Source organism: Danio rerio, chromosome 1 (assembly GCF_052040795.2).
Source record: "Danio rerio strain M-AB ecotype USA chromosome 1, GRCz13ab, whole genome shotgun sequence".
Taxonomy (NCBI): domain Eukaryota; kingdom Metazoa; phylum Chordata; class Actinopteri; order Cypriniformes; family Danionidae; genus Danio; species Danio rerio.
In genome coordinates this window covers 46,361,992-46,383,017 of record NC_141021.1, presented here as the reverse complement: position 1 = coordinate 46,383,017, position 21,026 = coordinate 46,361,992, and the positions used below count along the sequence as shown (strand labels likewise).

General features: G+C 33.0%; 1 protein-coding gene and 3 long non-coding RNA genes across 9 annotated transcripts in view; 2 read left to right on the top strand and 2 right to left on the bottom strand.

Annotated features, from left to right (window-relative positions):
• LOC147837473 (uncharacterized) overlaps positions 1–21,026 on the bottom strand; it is a 65,676-nt gene that overhangs the window by 2,877 nt on the left and 41,773 nt on the right. For 2 of the 5 annotated variants that reach the window (XM_087237504.1, XM_087237505.1), the window contains exons 1-2: positions 1,399–1,517; positions 1,280–1,332 (exon numbers count right to left, since the gene is read on the bottom strand). In XM_087237504.1, the coding sequence (XP_087093630.1) occupies positions 1,280–1,327 (48 nt within the window). In that variant the 5' untranslated portion in view covers positions 1,328–1,332; positions 1,399–1,517. Of the gene's footprint in view, positions 1–1,279; positions 1,333–1,398; positions 1,658–21,026 lie in introns of those variants that run through there. The other 3 variants (XM_087237507.1, XM_087237508.1, XM_087237509.1) reach the window with 2 other exon arrangements.
• LOC147837475 (uncharacterized) lies at positions 1,876–3,357 on the top strand. Of its 2 annotated transcripts, XR_015476855.1 has the most exons (4): positions 1,876–1,986; positions 2,288–2,341; positions 2,651–2,869; positions 2,940–3,357. It is a non-coding gene; the product is annotated as an uncharacterized LOC147837475 (long non-coding RNA). The 2 variants fall into 2 exon arrangements; XR_015476854.1 differs by having other exon boundaries at positions 2,651–2,958.
• si:dkey-22i16.7 lies at positions 6,966–10,188 on the top strand. Its single transcript, NR_170159.1, is given in 4 exon segments — positions 6,966–6,994; positions 7,077–7,157; positions 7,267–7,317; positions 9,730–10,188. It is a non-coding gene; the product is annotated as a si:dkey-22i16.7 (long non-coding RNA).
• LOC147837474 (uncharacterized) lies at positions 12,446–14,697 on the bottom strand. The gene is made up of 4 exons (XR_015476856.1): positions 14,622–14,697; positions 14,458–14,526; positions 14,257–14,307; positions 12,446–12,708 (listed from the first exon to the last, which is right to left on the bottom strand). It is a non-coding gene; the product is annotated as an uncharacterized LOC147837474 (long non-coding RNA).

Genomic DNA, 21,026 nt, shown 5'->3' with positions numbered 1-21,026 from the left:
TGTTTTTAAGTGCTGGTGTCCTCCTTGGTGACGAGTGTCATAAAGCGCTTACTATTTAAGTGTGTGAACAAGTTAGTTAAGTGTTTGAACAAGTTAGGTTGAGTAAAAAGCATGTGAACATTCTTTGGAGACTGGGCATTTGACAGCAACATTTTTGTATTCACGCACAATGAAATCAAAGTAATGTCTGCACTTCCACTTGATGAAGCAACCACTCTCGACAGCAGCTGTTTTAGCTGGCATTCTCCAACTATTTAAAAGCGCATGCTTATTAACTGATGTTGCAGCGGAAAATGTGATTTGAAAGAAGCCTTTTTTTCTTCTAAAATCTATATTTGTAATGTAAGTAACGCAATTACATCGACTTTAGTAACTGTAATCAAATTAAACAAATTTAAAATGTAATTCGTTACATTACTGCGTTATTCAAAAATGTAATTAGAAAACAGTATTGCGTTACTGTTCAACATGTTACACCCAACTACATACACTTAAAAAAAAATCTGTAATTTTACGGTTTATTTCCGACAGCTGGGGTTAATATTGGCCGTTAAATTGCAGAAATTTAATGTAAAATAGCGGACAATAAATTACAGAAATTTCCTTAAATGAAAATTTTTGTTAAATTTCTGTAATTCGACCTCAGTTATTTTACGGTAAATTTCTGTAATTTATATTATAAGTTTTTTTTCCTGGTGCCCCAACTACCAGAAATAAACTGCAAACTCACAGATTTTTTTACAGTGTATATATTCAATTCAGTAATGCTAGTGTCAGGATCAGGGCAAACTTTGACACATTGTTTTCAAACGACACAGGCAATTTGCTACAATGTAACAGAGTTCTGATATGGAATGACAAAGCAGTGCAGTTCTAGGAACTAAAACTGTCTAAAACAGTAACTACCGGAACAGATCATTGTCATAGTGTTGGCAGAAAATGGGCTAAATGTAACCCTTTTTATTTACTTGCGTTTTAAATTTATTTTGCAGCTTATATGCAGGGAAAAGTCAAGGAGGACCACAAAAATGTTTTTAAACCATATGAGACCCCCTATTATTTCAGCCAAGATAGATTCCTCCACACACACTTCTGTTAACCCAAATTATTGTTCAAGTTAGGACAAAAACCAAGAGATAATTGAAAAATGTTATATGAATTTAATGTAAATTAGCTCAAAGTTGGGGTTGTGCATATTTGACTTAACATTGGGTTAATACAACCCAGTTCTTTAAGAGTGTATTAAAGCAAATGAAACAGACAGAATGCTGCTACTCACTTGAGCTGCCACCACAGCACTGCAAGATAACACCACTAGAATCCACATTGTTTCTGTAAAAATAATAGAGTTTTTATCAAATACATGTATAACATGCACAGAAGAATCAGTAACTTTACCTTCTCAGCGTTTGTCCCCTTTCCAGTTTGTGCCACATTGGTCTTCTTGTCTCTTTATAAAAGCCAGCTCTTGAGCAATAGTCACTAGATTCCTTTGTTTTGACCAAAAAGGCTTATCAATTGTTACAGAAATTGTCTGTCATAACTAAAAATACCAATACTGTTGTCATATAAGTGATAACAATATGTAAAGCATTTCATTTCATCACCATTTCAAAATCACCTATTGGCTTTCTTACGACTCCTATATTGCAATATCAGTCAGACAGATTAAAGAAAGCCACATGTAGGAAGAGGATTTACTGATTGCTAAACTAATTTGTCGTCTTAAGCTGTTCTAATGTTTTCGGATTGACCTGTCTGGTGCGATCAGTAGCTGCAATCAGCAATGGAGGTGTCAACACAACCGAGGGGTGTGATTACTGTATTTAAATCATAAAGGAAGTTCAAAATATTGTTATATGCCCTAGGCATCAGAGCAAAAACATATTCTACCTAAAAATACATTCCTGCTGCATTGGAGAATCATCTTTGTCAAACATGAAGACAATAATCTTACTCGCATGTGTTGTCGGCCTGACTTTCCAGGTATGTTTAAATACACTACTTTTACATTTTAATGGGACGGGTCACATAAAAATGAAAAATCTGTCATAATCTTTTCTTTCCTCTGTTGGACACAAATGAAGATATACTGAAGTATGTTGGAAAAAACAGCCTTTAACTTCTATGTTTTTTGTGTGTGGCTGTTTTCTCCTCAACATTCTTTAGAATATCTAGTTTGAAGTTCAACAACAAGAAATGTTAATTGAACTATCCCTTTAGTGACAGTTTTAGTTGTGTGTTAATAATGTGACTTTGGCATTAATGATTATTATTGCAATTACAGGCTGAAGTTCATCAGCGTCTGGCTCGCTCTTTGTCCGACTCGGATTCTGATGAGGTTTGTAAATAATGTTGGTAACATTTTATTTTGATGGTCCGTTTCAGTATTAGTAGACTGTCTGCTTAATATCTGTTGATAGTGCTCCTTCAACAAACATTTAACCGACTATAAGAAACTTTGCAAGTACATCAACTAACCCTTACTCCAATTTAACAGTCTACTTATAATCTAATGAGAATTAGTTGCAATTTAACTTAAATTCAACAAACGGACCATCAAAATAAAGTGCGACCAAAATGTTTAATTGAACAAAAGAGTATATTGTTGTAACTGATAGAATGTATCTGCTATCTTTTCTCTTCACAGATTGGAGCTTTTACCCCCTTTTGGCCTCAGTTGACTTATGAGCAGTTAATTCAGCTGCTGACCCTTATCTCTGGAAGTGTCGTGACCCAAGTCCCTCCCACAATGCCAACTTCAACCCCTGATCCGACCATTGACACCCCGATGCCAACCCTCAGACCATTAACAACTCGTTAGCAATGTTGGTCAACATTTAAAAAAAAAGATGACATAAAATACAAAGTGATTCTACACAATGCATTAAATACAAAAGAAAATCAACCAATTTTTGTACATAAAAAAAAATTACTAGACAAAGACAAAACAAATAAAATGATGTGTGCAATAAATAAATTGTCCATTTGTTATTGAAAATCATTGTACTCCAGGTGTTTATTACCAATAAAACAAGGTTGATTTCATAAAATGGCTGGATGTGAATCAGTATCTTGAATGTTTTTATTGTATTTGAGCTATGAAACTTAACTAAACATCATGAAAGACTTCATTTTGTTCCTAATGCATAAAATCAAATCAAATCAAATCAAATCAAATCACTTTTACTGTCACAAAATCAGCAGCCATGTGCTATGATGAGTGAAAAGCTTAGGTGCTGGCTCTAGACAGTACAAAAAACAGACAGTGCAAATACAATGACAGTGCGAAATACAACAGCATACTCCAAAAAACAAACAAACAAAAAAACTCTTTAACATCATAAAGAGCTAATACACAGTTGAAGTCAGAATTATTAGCCCCCTTTTGATTTTATTTTATTTTTTTTTAAATATTTCCCAAATCATTTTTAACAGAGCAAGGACATTTTCACAGTATGTCTGATAATATTTTTTCTTCTGGAGAAAGTCATATTTGTTTTATTTCGGCAAGAATAAAAGCAGTTATTAATTTTTTAAAAAACATTTTTTGGGACAAAATTACTAGCCCCTTTACGCAATTTTTTTCCCGGTAATCTGCAGAACAAACCATCATTATACAATAACTTGCCTAATAACCCTAACCTGCCTAGTTCACCTTATTAACCTAGTAAAGCCTTTAAATGTCACTTTAAGCTGTACAGAAGTGTCTTGAAAAATATCAAGTAAAATATTATTTACTGTCATCATGACAAAGATAAAATAAATCCGTTATTAGAAATAAGTTTTTAAAACTATTATGCTTAGAAATGTGCTGAAACAATCTTCTCTCCATTAAACAGAAATTGGTGAAAAAAATAAATAGGGGTGGTAATAATTCAGGGAGGCTAATAATTCTGACTTCAACTGTATATATATATATATATATATATATATATATATATATATATATATATATATTCAAAAATTTATTAAAATAAAACTGAATAAATAAATAAAGTTAAAACCAAAAAAATACCAAACAAATATACAACCACAGACAGCTGAAAATTGATTATATGTAAATTATATGTGACGTATGACTTGAAAATATATATATTTTAACATGTATTTCAAAATATGTACAAATATGTTATATAGGTAAAACTGTACAATAAGGTTCTATTAGTTAATGTTAGTTAATGCTTTTACGAACAGGAACAAACAATGAACATTACATTTATTGCAGTATTGGTTCAAATTAGTTGATGCTAGTTAATGAAAATACAATTGTTTATTGTTAGTTTGTTAACTCAAAGCGCATTAGCTAATGTTAACAAGCCTAAATTAGGATTTTAATAATGCCTTAGTAAATGCTGAACTATGATTAGTAAACGCTGTACAAGTATCGTTCATTACTAGTTCATGTTGGTAAATGCGTTAACTAACATTAACTAACCTTATTGTAAAGTGTGACCGTTATATACAATATATTACCTCTGATTTTGTGTATATGGCCATATCAGCTCTTCTGGATGGGTAACAAAACATGAATCGTTGATTTACATTAGAAAATAGAAGAAAGAATGAAGATCAAACGTGTCAGTGACAACAAATACAAACCTTACATGCCAAATATTTGGAACTTTAAATATGACTAAACAAGTGTAGGTGTTGAGGCATTCTGGTGCTCTTGGCTAATATGTCATTTATGTGCCTTATTATTGTGACTCATAAAAAATCTTGCAAAAGCTATCCAAGTGTTACTTGTTGTAGTTGCTGATGAAAAATACATTTTTATTGTGACCCATATAGCCCAGACTTACACCCCATTTTAAAAATGAATATAGTCAATGTATTTTGGGGCATTTAAACAAAACAGATTTAATAAACAGATATAGCCTATTTATTTTGCAGAGATGGGTTGTGGCTGGAAGGGCATCCGCTGCGTAAAAATGTACTGGATAAGTTGGGAGTTCATTCCGCTGTGGCGACCCCGGATTAATAAAGGGACTAAGCAGACAAGAAAATGAATGAATGAATATAGCTATTTATTAAATAATATTTTAGTCACCAAACATATTTAGAAACTGAAACATAAGAAAAATAAATTCAATCAAAATGTAATTATTTTGTTAGATAAGCTCCACATTTGGCTTCAGTACTGACTAATCTAATATACATGCACAAATATAATAATCCATATCTTCCAATTAAAAATGGAGTTTAAAAGATAGATTTGTGAGTGGTGTATATATGCTGAGCACTGTTCCTGCTCTATAAAGTCTACATCTTGAATTGTAAAATATGTTGCTCTTGGTATCATTGCACATTTCAGATGACAAATCCACTAGATTGTGAATTTAAAATGCGTTGCTTGGGGTACATTTTATTGTACATTTCAGTTACAAGGCTTTCCTGTACACCTCCACAAAAAGGTGAGGTTTGACCTAAATCCAATCAGTAGTGTTTACAAAAGAAAAGTGCACTGCGGCCACATAATTGTACCTTGATTTCACATTGCTTTTACTTCTTTTGTGGAACTGAACTGACCTCTAGAAAGTTGTCCATATAGAGATAGCTAGATGAGGCAAATTTAACATGAATTATAAACACTGTTAAACTGTTTAATGGTATTTATTTAGTGTTGTGCAAATGACTGCATGAGTAATTCTTTATTCATTGAAAATATGTCCTTGTAAATGTCATTAATGTCATTATCATTAACATCCATAGCAGTAAATTTACCCAGAAATTGCAGTCAAATGCGTGTTGAACCTTTGTTAGTAGTCTGTTTCAGACATTTCCGATGACATGTTAAGTACTCTAATTTGCAATTGCATTAGGACTGAGACAGCAAAGCTTAAAATGCAGTGTGCTGAAATGTACTATGTTGCTCAGATAAAAGAAACAATATTTTTTTTTAGAAATGAATGTTTGAATTACATATGACAACAACAAATAACCCCTTATTCTTAAGACTTCTAAAGTTTTTTCATTTTTCACCTACACTGTAATAAGAAATTGCTGTAGGATTTAGTAATACTAGCAATTTCAGTAATACTGTAACATTTACAAGTGCACTGTAAATTAAAAGTTACAACCGTGCTGTAAAACTATAGCACAGTTTTAATTGTTCATTTACAGTACGCTTTTAAAAATTGCCAGTAATACTGTTAAATTTACAAGCACACTGCAAATGACAAGCTTGTGCTGTAAAACACCAGCACAATGATTTTACAGTGCACTTGTAAATCTTACCAGTAATACTGTAAATTCTACAGCAATTGTTTACAGCAGTGATGCTCAACCATGTTTCTGGACACCTACCTTCCTACAGAGTTCAGCTCAAACCCTAATCAAACACACCTGAACCAATTAATTAGAAGCTGAACAGGACTTGATAATTACAGCCAGGTTTACAGTGTAATATTAGTTGAGAAAGTTTGCCTTTTAAAAAAGTATAATCAGCTCAGAAATGTGCACACAAATACACCGAAAGGTTGAGTGGTTTACTTATTAATAAATAAATAAATAAATCAACATTAGAGTGCTTTTCCCTGCTCATATTTATCATCATAATATCAAATTAATATAAAATACTTTCCTTTCAATCTTTATAGGAATAAAGCAATTCCAAAAACCTTACTTCATAAGACATCTTGAATGCCACAGATAAAATGACATTTATTATATAAAGAAATACTTCCCAGTTGCATCCAGCCCTAAGGCGTGCCTTAATCTTTTGTTTTGTGTTGTGTTGCATACAAGCGTGTTTACAATTAATATACTGTACCATAAGAAAGGAGACAACCGTGTGAATCATTTTCCTATTTCCCAATTGTTGAGTAAAGTCCTACTTGCTACATTCTTAGTGTTGCGTTTTCCAAACATGCCATTGTGTTACTTCTGCTGATTGGCCGGCTGCCTGTCAGAAATGTATATATAAAGCATCATCGCTGCCGTTTCAATATCACATCTGAAAACTGAGAAGCCTCTCATACATCTGGCCTAAAAGGTGAGAAGCAAAGTTTCATTTGAATTGATTAACAGCGTTTATATTTATGCACATTTTACATGCTTGTTTTCTCCATAACAGATCAGAGCAGATCCTCTTGAGAACCATGAAGTCTTTTCTCATTGCTGCTTTTGTGTTTGGACTCTGCTGTGCCGTGCTAGTAAGTAGCATTATATATTTATTTTTAAAATATTTGTTAATTTTGTAACTTATTTTTACAAACAATATGACACTGAAAGATCCAAAATGATATTTACATCTATTTTCAGGCAGAGGATGAAGATCATAGACAGAAGCGTTCATCAAGCCGTTCCTCAGAGGTGAGGCTCAGAAGAATTTTTTTATACTTTGTAAAAAAACGTCCCATAAGGGCAAAAATAATCATAAGGAATGCAAACAAACAAACAAACAAACAAACAAACAAACAAACAAACAAACAAACAAACAAACAAACAAACAAACAAACAAACAAACAAACAAACTAGTATACTAAAATATGCAGAATACTACACTTTAAAAAAAATACATCAGTAAATGAACAGTTTCCTGTATTTTGAGATTCATTCAATTGCATTATGGGATATTTCCTCAATCAACTTTTGAGGTTGAAAGGTTTAAAAAAGGGACAATAATTGACATTTTAATAGTTTATTTAAAGTGGTGTTCTGCCTGCACTGGATAAGATTTGTTATTTAACAGTTCTTGTGTTTTTAAGTGTTTTCCATTTATTTATTGTTGTGAATTACAGTATGGGATCCTGATTTCTGCTCTGGGGACTTTTGATGCTGAAAATTCAATTCTACAGTGACCTTAATTGACATTTCAGTAGATCGACATAAAAATGTATAATAAATAATACATAGAGAAATACGTTTGTAAAATAACTATATAAATATACAACACAACAAATATATCACTTTAAACTAATAAAAAGTCAATAAAAGTTCCTTTTCCAAACTTTCCGAGATTAAAAGATGTTAGAAGAAAGATCTAAGTCTGATAATGCAATAAGCATAAATAAATGGGGAAAATCAAAAACATAAATCACAAAATACAGAAAACTGCTAATTTACAGATAACTTTTACAGTGTGGGTTGGAAATGACAAAAACCTGCTAATAAACTTTTTTCTTTACAGACTTAATTCTTTATATATTATTTATTATGCAATATTTGGTTTCAGAATACTAAAATGTCTATAAAAGTCACTGTTAAAAGTGACTGCAGGTTGAAGGAATATAGTGGAGTAAAAGTATTGATACACCACTAACAATGTACTCAAGGGAAAGTAAGTACACATCTTTAAAACTACTTACTAAATTACAATTCCTGAGAAAAAAACTACTCAATTACAGTAGTTTGAGTATTTGTAAATTGTTACTTTACACCTCTGATGTCAGTAAATCCTCTTTAATTGAAAATTTGATATTACTGATAAATAAAATGTGCAAACGTAATATACTTTTTCTGTGAATTAGATAATCAGTACGTGCTAGCTTTGATTATTTATTTCGACTGTTCACCAAAAATCAAAAAGAGGAAAATACTGATGATCGTATATTAAAAAAGAAACTATTTTAGCCAAAGAGTTAGATTGTCAGTTGGGAACTAATGATTAATAGTAACAAAAATGCCTCAAAATATGTTGTGTTAAACTTCGGATTAGACAAATTTAGGTAGCTATTGTAATGTAAAACTATAGCAAAAAAAAAAAAAAAAAAAGAGACTTCTAGCTTTAGCTAATTTAATAATTTTAGTTTCATCAAACAAATAACCCATTCACAAATGTTCTTTTTTTTAATCATACATGCAACACAAATATTACTTTTTTGCAACAAGAGAAATGTGACAATTTTAAAGAAATATAATAAAGGGTAAAGCAAAAGAAAGACGATGAGAAAGAAAACAAAAAACAAAAAGTAAATAAATAAATGAGGGCGCATAAAATTAATGCAAATTATTGCAAAATATTGAATAAAGCACAAGTTTTTAAAGTTGTAATTGCTTTCTTGTTATGAGACTCCATGATAGTTTTTAAGTACACTTCCAATACTCGTTTAAAAAATACAAAATTTGGCTTACATTGAGTATATTTACATTTATAAAAAAATTCCAATAAATAAAATGAGGTTTATACAAGAATTTGAATTAAGGAATTAATTGTCTTTGATATAAAACCCTAAACAATATGTTGTTTGCTTAAGGAAGCTTGAGGAAAAATCACCACAAACCTTTTAGATAATTAACATCAGGCCAGAAAGATTTAACAAAGGGACATTGCCAAAACAAGTGAGCAACAGACTCAGAAGAAGTCTCACAGAAAGAGCAAGAGATGTCAATGTCATTTTTGAATCTTTTTAACTGGATAAAATCTATTAATAATTGGAAAAGATATTTCTTCAATTTTATTTCTTAAAAAATGAGTGATTAAACATATATTTCATATCATCAAAAGGGTTGTTCCAATAAGAAATACCATTCACATATGTAAACTTTTTTGATAGCAGAACGTAAAGTGCAAATTTGACAAAAGTTGACAAGTGCCATAATTTTCACAACAAGATCACAAGAGTGAACATTTTAACATCAAACGTCAACAGAGCTGATATCAACATCCCATAATGCAATTCATAACCGTAAATAAACTGAAATAAAACATAAAATAGAAAACCTGTTTTAAAATGTATGTATTAAAATAGATATATAATAATTTTACATGTTTATCTTCTACAGAGACAGCCTGGAGGCTTCTTCAACGCATTTCAGCGTCCTTATCCGTATCCATACTTTCCTCCATTCATCCCTCAGCCTCAGCCTCAGCCACTGCCTCTGCCTCAGTTCCAGAACAATAATGCTCTCCTCAGTCTCCTGCCATTTCTGTTAGCACAGTTGGCAGCTTCTCCTGCTCCTGCTCCTGCCCCGGCCCCTGCTCCGGCTCCAGCTCCGGCTCCAGCTCCTGCTCCCCCTGGAGGCAGATAAAAATCACAGCTCTATCCTTACATATGATTATGGGTGCACTTGTCCTTCTAATTAAAAAAATGCATCAAAAATAATTCAGAGCACCTTTTAACCAATGACAGAATTGAATCTTGCTATTATGGGATGGCATTTATTTTCCTGGATCAAAAGTCTTATTAGTTTTGCTCTTGGTCTCTAAAAAATGAGAATAAAAAAATAATCTGTGTTAAATAACATTAGCATTTCTGTTTGTGTCATTCTTTCTGTCTTTATGTTACTGGAAATTGAAGTTATATTTGAGTGTTATTATTATGCATTATATCAGCAAAAGGTATCAAAAAGGTGTGTGACATTTGATTCGTGGAGCTTTATGTTGCATGCCGCGCTGCGAGTTATTGGGCTGACAGTCGAAATGTGATATCATTTCAGGCCTCATAGCTCAAGCTCATGGGTGATTGGCCCAACCCGGCCTGATAAAAGCCCTGGCTCGCACTGGCTCCAAAAAGTGGTAATGTGGCTAATGACTTGTTCATTTGAAGGAATTACCATATGTTAACACTAGTGATGCTGGAAAATAATCTTATGTTGCACAGATTTTTTTTTTGTAATAGGCAAAAATGCATTGCAATATTGAACATTGAAGACCACATGTTCCACGAAGAAATGTTGTAAATTTCCTATACTGTAAATACATCAAAACACAATTTTTGATTAGTAATTTGCCTTGCCAAGAACCTTATTCGATAATGTTTTAGACGACTTGCTCAATATAATTTTTTTACCCACAGATTTTACATTTTTCAAATATCTTTGCCTACTGGTAATGTTACGTGTAAAAAAATGTGAAAGACTTGTTTTTGATAATCAAACACAATATGCATAATAATCACCACTGAATTAAGTTCAGTTTTAAAAATGTTTTTGTTTTAAAATCTCACATTCACAAACACTGAATCATTCCAAAAAATGTAATTGTTTAAAAGCAATAAGTCAGAACGTAACTTAGCTGTCAGCTGTTGCAGAGTGAAACAACCTGTCCGTTGTTAATACAATTATTTGGAGGCAGTTAGTTATAGTCAATTTACCTGGTGCATGCATTTGCATGCATTTGTAACCCAAGTTCATTACGGGTACATACCCAGGTCATAACGGGTTCATTAGGGGTACATAACTCTCCCCCCACCCCCCTGTAATTTGCACACTGAATCAGTTTATAACATTAAGATTTTAATGTTATTACGTCTTTTCAAAACCTGGGGCCCCATGAATAGTGGAACCTTTTAGTTTTATTTTTGCAATAAGAAGATAAAGGTTCTACTTGAAATATATATTTAACATGCCATTTATTAACACAATAAGACAAACAAACAAACAAACAAACAAACAAACATACAAACAAACAAACAAACAAACAAACAAACAAACAAACAAACAAACAAACAAACAAACAAACAAACAAACAAACAAACAAACAAACAAACAAAATAAATCTACAAAAAAATGTCTATAGAGAAAGAGAGTGTTTTGAGTTTCAATGATAGGGCCCCATGCCTGAAATTGCTTAGGGCCCCCATATCACGTACTTACAATATGCTATCCAAACCGTGCCAGGCCCATTTCCTGGATCATTTCAGAAGTGTGAGTGCTCTGAATCGGGCTCAGGCACGGTTCACTTGGCCAGCCCTGGCCCTAGTTGGAAGAGGTGTGACTTGGGCTTTGGCGCGGTATGCTTGTAGCGTGAGTGCAAAGCGCTCCTCAGCCCGAAGCTGAAGACGAGACGTAACTTTTATGGGATTGTTTCAAATGGATTTATTAATCATTCTCACTGTTCAATGAATGCAAACTGTCGTAGATTATGAAAGACGCTAATCCCTCACTGCACGACAGCTGTACCTTCTGCAAACCTCCTAATTTCTGCAGCACGAGGACTTCATGATTGTTTAAGAGCGTCAAAAGTGGCGGATCTGTTTGGTGAAATATTTGACTGTGTGTCACTGCATCCCAAACCACTAAAACGATATAACTAAATTAACTGTCAGGGGAGACAGGAGGGGGAACAAGCGTACTTAGGCTCAGTTCAAGGCAACTGTACATTGTGTGAGTACGCCCTAAGTCGCTCCTGAGTATGTTATGCATAGAGCAAGTCCTGAGACATGATTTGGTCCATGTAAGGACTCTTTTAGTGTCACTAAATTGCTTCCTGAATACTATTTCTCAAACAACAAACTACATTTGTGCTGTAGAAAGAAATGACAAAAGCAGTTATGGTGTGGTAGTGTAAGTTCCGAACTCTACAAGTGAAAATGTCAACATGTAGTCAACATGTCAACTGACATTTTAATTACACCTTTTATACTGTGATAGGTTGAAGCAATTATTCAGTGACTTGTATTCATCTCAAGGTTTCGTCATATGCCAAGTCATAGGCACACTTTCATACCCTTTGTTCACATTTTTGAAAAGAGAGAAGAGAAATACCAGAAATATGCAATTTAGGATGCAACATTTATTTATTTATTATTTTGAATATACCAAGAACAAGAGTATTATGTCAATTGGACACATGCTTGGTTTTAAATAGTGATTTTTGCCTTATCGAGCAGGGGCTGGGGCAGGAGCCCTAGTGGGTGCTGGGGTCGAAGATGCCAAGATGGATGCCAAAAGATTGAGCAGGGCAGTGATGTTCGGAGGCTGAGGCCGGGAAGGAGGAAAGTATGGGTTGGGAAAGGGACGAGGAAATCCTCCATGCCATCTCTGTAAGAATATCAATAAATAAAAAATATGTTTAAAAAGTGGTCTGCATACAGTATAATTACTTTTAAAAATCAAGACAGACAGAGAGGGTATTTCTGTACTTTCCATATTAAATGTCTTTGCACAGCCTTTACTGAACTTCAGTTTAAGTAACAGTTCTAACTTTTAACTAATCACCTGCTTACATTTTAAAAAATGCTACGTTCCACATGCTACATTCCTCGAATTGTTTTGGGACAACATGAAAGATTTAAGTTAGCTTATTCGTTTTTTACAAAATTAAGTAGACTGAACTTAAAACTATTGTTGTGACAAAAAAGCTAATGGTTTAATAATAGTGACAATTGTACCTTAAAACAATAATGTGACCAGAAAACATGTTCCAAAACCACATTTTAGATACCTCAAGCCTGTAGCCAGGGAGGGGGGGGGTGGGGGGGGGGATGCAGGTGGTTGGAAAGACATAACCCCCACTGACAAAGGTCCAGAATTTGCGGTTGGTACAGATTATTTTTTTTGAAATTGAAGGTTTTAAGATCACGCAGAATATGATGTAAGTAAAGTCAACTTTTGCTATTGACCTATTGTTGTTAAATAGAAAAAACCTTTTACATTTAACTTTTTTTAGAATAATTTTTTTTAGGGGTTTTACATCTTTGTTTGGAAAGGACAGTAGAGGTTGCAGACAGGAATGTATTGGGAGGAGAGAGAGGGGAAGGGTCAGCAAAGGACCTTGAGCCAGGAATCAAACTTAGGTCACTGTGAGCACCATGGGGCTATATGTCCGCGTACTTAACCACAAGGCTATTGGTGCTGACTTTACAGGTCACTTTTATTCTAAATCTTAGAACTTATTCTTGAAAGAAAACTTGAATGATGAAATGGTCTAAAGTACAAGAAGTGGCCCATATTAAAATTATTTTTATGTTGTTGTTGTTGTTGTTATCCAAGAATTTTCAAAATTTTCAAGAGAGGCTAGAAAAAAAAATCCTGAAGCTCTACATTACTATTATTATGTTATAATTGTTTTTTATGCAAATGAACAAATTCTGACCAAGGAAAGATGACTGTGCTGCTCAGTTTGTTATTTGTCTACTAAATGATAACAGGCTACTTTTTGTTTTTCTAATGATATATGATGTAATACATTCGTATTTTAAAATTAAGGTTTTGTTCTATATTTATTTATTATATATCTTCAGGAAACATTTTTGGCACATCAAAATTTGGGATTTTGATGATCATCCGACAAGCTAATCCAGCTAAAATTAGTTCTTAAAATGGCACTAAAGGGTTAAGAAATTTAAGGTCACAATTAACCCAAAAATGAGATTTAAGTGCAAAAAAGTACACTTTTTAAGAAAAAAGAACCACCAGGCTGGCTATGGGCCTGTATCTTATACATATTTCACATGTGATGGTAACATGTGATTTCACACGTGAAGCTCATTTAGTTTAAATAAGTAGGATAAACACTAAATTGATTTGAATATTTATTAAAAATGATATTATTCAATGGAAAAAGCAAAAAGAATTTCCATAACTGACCTCTGAGGAACGGCTTGATGAGCGCTTCTCTCTATGTTCTTCATCCACTGCCTAAAAAAGAAATGAATTTGTCATTTTGCTTCATGTGGATTAAGGAAACAATCACTGAATGGTTACATTTTAACAAAGAATTACAGTAACACTTCAGTTAATTTTTCATTTAAATTAACTAATAAATGAAAACAGGAGAATAATACTCACTAGCACTGCACAACAGAGCCCAAACACACAGGCAACAATGAGAAAAGACTTCATGGTTCTCAAGCTGAGCTGTATAGTAGAGAAATATTTCTTGTGTAAATCGCATTTTTTCAATACCTCCAAACATGAATGTAAACCCTTTGAATGTAAATTTTTCCTCTTACCTCTCACGTTAGATGTATGAAACACTTCTCGGTTTTCAGATGTGATATTCAAACGGCAGCAATAATGCTTTATATATACATTTTTGACATGCAGCTGGCCAATCAGCAGACAAAACACAGTGGCGTGTTTGAAAAATATAACACTTGAGTATTTAGCAAGTGATGTCCAATTAGGAAACAGGAAAATGATTCACTTGAATGCCTGCACGATTATGGAATTTTAAACATATTTAAAGTGAGTTCATGCAACACATAAACAAAACAAAAGATTAAGTCACACCTTAGAAATGGATTGTTTTAATGATTATTAATGTATTTATTATCTGTCAATGTCATAATGGCACTATTAGGAGCCGAAATGGAGTCATTTCCAATTGAGCAGGTTTTAATGCCTTCATGGGAAAATCCTGAAAAAAACTGGTTAAGGTTGGAATGAAAAAATAAATAAATAATAATAATAATAATAATAATACAGGGTTCAGTCTAATCATTACTATCATAAAATAAATTTAAACGACATACTAATATGAATTGTGTTACATTATATGCTCATTTGATTAATTTCATTGTTTATAGAATTATATGGCTTATAGTAGGATTGTTTGGTGAAAAACAAAAGCAACTTATTTCAGCTCCAGCTCTATTGAATCATTTTTAAGACTAAAAAACATTTAAAAGAATAAACCTCACTGAGCATTTAACTTCAAGTATGGTTTAAATTTACTTTACATTTTACTTTATTCATTTACAAAGCTTAGTTCATCATCACTAAATTGGCTGTTGACTAAATCAAACTATTGACTGAATACTTATTGACCAAATAAAAGTGCACCTTCCACTCTTGCTTCTTTTTTATTTTGTAAATTTGCAGAGATGTTAACAACCGTTTCTTTGATTCTTTTCTTCGTGCTAAAGAAAAACCTCTTTAGGTACAGATTTAGACATCACTACTCTTGCTGTAAGACCACGGTTATAAGACATTAGCAAATCCTCTGTAGCAACGTAATTAGGAAGTTTTACGATGTTCCTAATATGTCACAATTGCATAAACTGACACTGAGCTTTGTGGGGATTTGTGGGATTTTAGGCATGACTAAATATTGTAATGCACTGATAGTCTAAGGTTTCAGCATGATGAGTAAAAACGTCCAGTAAATACATGCTAAAACTCTTTGATGAGTGTATAAGGGCATAGTTAGACTGGGATAAATCTCACAATTCACATTTCTTTAAGGACATCAAGACACAGGACAGTAAGTACAATTGATTTATTTATACAACTTGTTTCTTTATTATTTTATTATTAACTATAACTTTATAGAAGCACAGTGAATGTGGTATATAAAAATATGCCAAAATGGCTGTATTAAAGAAATATTTAAATATTTAAATATATATTTAATTTATCTGTCTTGTCATTGTGAATTCATTAAGAAGCTTTATATATATATATATATATATATATATATATATATATATATATATATATATTGCAATGTATTTATTGTTCTTCTAATACATGAAAACATTGCACTTACAAAATCGTTTTTAACTGTTAACAAGCATTTATAATAAAATAAAACATTCATAACATAATAAAAGTATAATAGTCAACTTGCCCTATACTTGTCAACATTTCTGATATGAATTAGAAAAAAAACTCATGTTTTTCTTTTGTAGTTAACTCTAGAAAGATTGTACTTTGGTTTGAAATTGTGGTGTTTGTGCTTTTGTTTAGAAATGTTTTGATGTAAATGACAATTTTATCATAGATTTCAATAATATAGTACTTGTATGCACTTTTAAACGTCGTCTTCAAGCCTTCTCTTGTGCTCATGAGCGACTCTGTGTGGTCAACTGTGGTACTTGCATGTTCATCAGCTCTTAAAATCCAGTGTTTATGTGCCCTTCATCTCAGCATCATCTGCTCTGAGTCATCGAAATTGTATTGAATTGCTATTATCGATGAACTTGCTGTAATTTTATGTAATAGAATACACTTGTTTTCTTCCCAAATTAGGTTAAAAAAGTCTGAAAATGAAGAATCTCATAATGTTGACCATGATGTGGCTCATTCCCTCTGCAGCTGTAAGTAAACTGTTTTATAAATCATGTTTATATGTAGTTAGTGTCAAATTTTATATGCAATGCAAGCAAGCAGTCCAGTTTATATCAATCTTAAAGGGGTAGTTCACCTGAAATTCCCTCACTTTTCCCTTCTTTTTCACTTTTAAAGCTGTTTTACTTTTTTTTTTATTCCTTTAACTGCCCCAACAAGAAAAAAAAAGTAATAAATTTTTTTTGGATTGCAAAACTCCTGATGTCGCTAGTTAACACAATCAATGCATTTTTTTAACACGTACCATAATTTCTAAGATATCAACCTCTACCAAATGGTTGATATGACGGTTTATGGTCAAAGTCCCAAAATTAATACATGTACTATGAACATCTGAAAATATGAAGTGTAAGATGAATTTATTTAAAAACATAATCAAAATAAAAAATTTTCGAATACTAAATCATCTTTATTTATTGAAGTATGCCATAAAATAGATTAGATTCTCATTAATCTGATGAACACAACAGAACATTTTTTGAAGAAAGCTGGAAACCGGTGTCCATTTACTTCCATAGCATTTGTTTTTTTTATGTCAATGACTACCGGTTTCTTCTTCAAAATGTCCTCTTTTGTGCTCAACAGAATAAAGAAACTCTTAGAACCACTTGAGGGCGGGTAAATAGTCATTTTTGGGTGAACTATCCCATTAAAAACTGAATAAAAGTAACACTGTATGATACTTTATTGAACACTTGATTATAATCTCATGATCGTGTGTCATATTTTTTTAATTCTCACAGCTCTGCCACCGTTATAAGCCCGGGAGCTACTCTGGCAGTGATGAGGTAAACTCCCAGTGCTCCTAGCTAAAGCTAAGGTTTCATGTAACTTTTCCCTGAAGCTGAGCAAAAAGGATAATACACTGTTTCATATACAGTTGAACTGTATATTTTCCCCCCAATTTCTTTTTAACAGAATGAAGATTTTTTTTTAACACAATAGCTTTAATAACAATTTTCTAAAAACTGATTTCTTTTATCTTTGCCATGATGACAGTAAATAAAATTTTACAATATGTTTTAAAGACACAATTCAGCTTAAAGTGACAATAAAGGCTTAACTAATTTGGGTAAATAGGCAAGTCATTGTATAACAGTGTTTTTTTTCTGTAGACAATCAAAAAAATATTGTTAAAGGGGCTAATAATTTTGACCTTAAAATGGTTTTAAAAAAAATTAAAACAGTTTTTATGCTAGCTGAAATAAAACAAATAAGACTTTCTCCAGAATAAAACACTTTGTAGGAAACACTGTGAAAAATCTTTGGTAAACATCATGTAAAATTTTTTAGAAAAAAAAAAAAATCGAATAAATTGACTTCATTTGTGTGTGCGTGACTGTTTATATATTTTTCTTTAGAAGCCCTTTTGGTTGTATTATCCTGTGAGGCCTGGTCCAGCTGTATACCCACTGTGGCCAATTTATTGGCCCTTGTTTCTGCCTCGTCCAGCCCCTACTCCAAGCCCTACTCCTGCTCCTTCCCCAGGACCCACACCCAGACCCCCAGCCGTCACCATCACCGGCCGCTTAGATGGCAGATAGTGAAGATGAATCCCATTCGCCTAAATAATGTACTCAAGGTCACTTTTTAAATAATGCTTTCAATAAATGCAGTGAATCTTAAATATTTTGTACGTTCATTCATTTTCCTTCAGCTTAGTCCCTTTATTTATCACAGCGGAATGAACCGCCAACTTATTCGGCACATGTTTTACGCAGCAGATGCCCTTCTAGCCGCAACCAAGCAATGGGAAACACCCATTGTCACAATCACCAGTGGCATAGCCCATTCTGATCACTGGAGAACTACAAATCTGACAGCAAAGAACTACATATCCAGTCATGCACCACTCACACACTTGGCCTAGATCCTCATGATTGCAAACAGATACAGCTGAAGCTGTTCAGGACTAATTATACAGACTATTTATACACCTTTCAAATTTGTTTAATGTCTTGTTTAACTGTTTTTTAAACTTGCGATGCGGTTTCCTTGCCTTGCCAGTTTTGACCCTAGCTTTGTTTTGCTTTGTTGTGTTGTTTCTTCCTGTCTGCTGCCTGCCTTTTGACCATCCACCTGAAGGGCTGGTGTTCTGACAATCTGTGCTACCAGTAGCTCAATCTGTCATATTTCAGCTAAAAAAATAGGGGTAGGACATTTGGTCAGCTTCAAATGTCAATCGGAATGAACTACCACTCTAATAAACAAATTAAATATAAAACTAATGAAATAAATAACCAATATAGTAGTAGTTCAATATAGTAGTAGTTAATTTCAAGGGGTAGCACATATTGTCAACTTCAAATATCTATCGGGGGGGTCACACTCATACACTATGGCCGATTTATGATTCAATTCACCTATAGCACATGTCTTTGGACTGTGGGGGAAACCGGAGCACCAGGAGAAAACCAAGACAAACACGGGGAAAACATGCAAACTCCAGAGAGAAATGGCAATTGACCCAGCCGGTGCTCAAACCTGCAACCTTCTTGCAGTGAGGCAACCCACTGAGCTACAGTGCACCAATAAATATAATACAAACATTACAAAACTTGTTGCTATGTTGCACAATTGTTGCTGCTAATCTGTATATTTCTTTCTTTCTGCTGGTTAGAGTAGAAGTTATTCTGGGAACCAAATAGCTGAAAACCGCTGGCTTCCATAGTATTTTTTCCCAAGCAGTAAATCTAAGTCATAATTAAGATTTGTGGTAGTGTTCATGTTCGTTCAAGTAAATAAATGTGAAATTTTTGACAAGTCTTGAACAAACCAAATCTATATTCATTCATTTATCCTCTGTTGTAAAACTCGAAAAGAGAAATGTATATATATATATATATATATATATATATATATATATATATATATATATATATATATATATATATATATATATATATATATATATATCAATCAAAGGATTCAGACCAGAACCAGAAAATTCGAGCACATCACACCTGTCCTCAGGTCTTTGCACTGGCTCCCAGTTACATTCAGAAAGGACTTTAAAGTATTACTATTTGTCTATAAATCACTAAATGGACTAAGAGGACCTCAATGCATTACTGATATGCTCACCGAATACAAACCTAATAGATCACTCAGATCATAATGAACAAATAAATTAGAAATTCCAAGAGTTCAGTGAAAGCAGGGTGAATCGGTTTTCAGCAACTACGCCCCCTGCTGTTTGAATCAGCTTCCAGAAATGATCAGATGTGCTCCAACATTAAGTATATTTAAATCAAGACTCAAACAGATCTGTTTAGCTGTGCCTTTACTGAATGAGCAGTGTGCTACGTCCGACAGATCACACTAATGTCTTTCTTTTCTCTTTCATTCTTTTATAACCTTTAAAATAATTTTTTAAAACATTTTTTATTCTTTTAATCATTTTTATTTTCTTATTTCTTTTATTCTTATGTTAAGCGCTTTGAATTACCATTGTTTATGAAATGTGTTATATAAATAAACTTACCTTGCCAATTTCTTGTTTTAGAGAATATATTTTGGACAATGTTGATAACAGATAGCCATTGATTTACATTGTATTTTTTCCTGCTATGAAAATCAAAAGCTACCGGTTACCAGCACTAATGTTCTTCAAAGTATATTCAGTAGTTTAAGGCAGAAAAAAAGTCTTAAAGGTTCATAATCACTTCAGGCTGAGACTGAGTATAGTGAATAAATCTTTTTTTATTATTATTTTTTTTGTAGTGCTATACAGAAAGCACTAAAGGCCTGTATACTCATTGTCAACCAGAATTATAATATCCAACATAGGCTCATTCTGAAAACGTCGCCTTATATACATTTCTGGAGGTTGTGAATTATGTAGCAAGAGGTATGTATGGATGCATTTCGTCTTTAAAATGAATAGGGGGTGGTATGATGCCGTTACTTTTCGCGCTTTCTAACTGACTGCTTACATCCATATGGACTGCTTTCCCGCTGTTACCAGATTGTCCAGTGGCTTGCTGTGCACAGCAGAAGATTTGAGATGCAGATGAGAGTTGACTGCGATGATTGAGTTCCAGTCCTGCGAAGAACGATTCCAGAAAGCGGGTAAGACAAAAACAATAGACAAAAAATAAATAAATATGTGGTAAAATCTGATAACGTGGTAAAATCAGACTGCTGTAAGAGCTTTTCTTTTTCTGGATTTTCAGAACACTGTCAGTTGAGTTTAGGAAAATGGATGGGTGCTGGTCAATTGGTGCTTTTTTAACACTATCGGTTGGGTTTAGGGAAGGGGGCGGGTGGAATTATCGGTCAGTCAG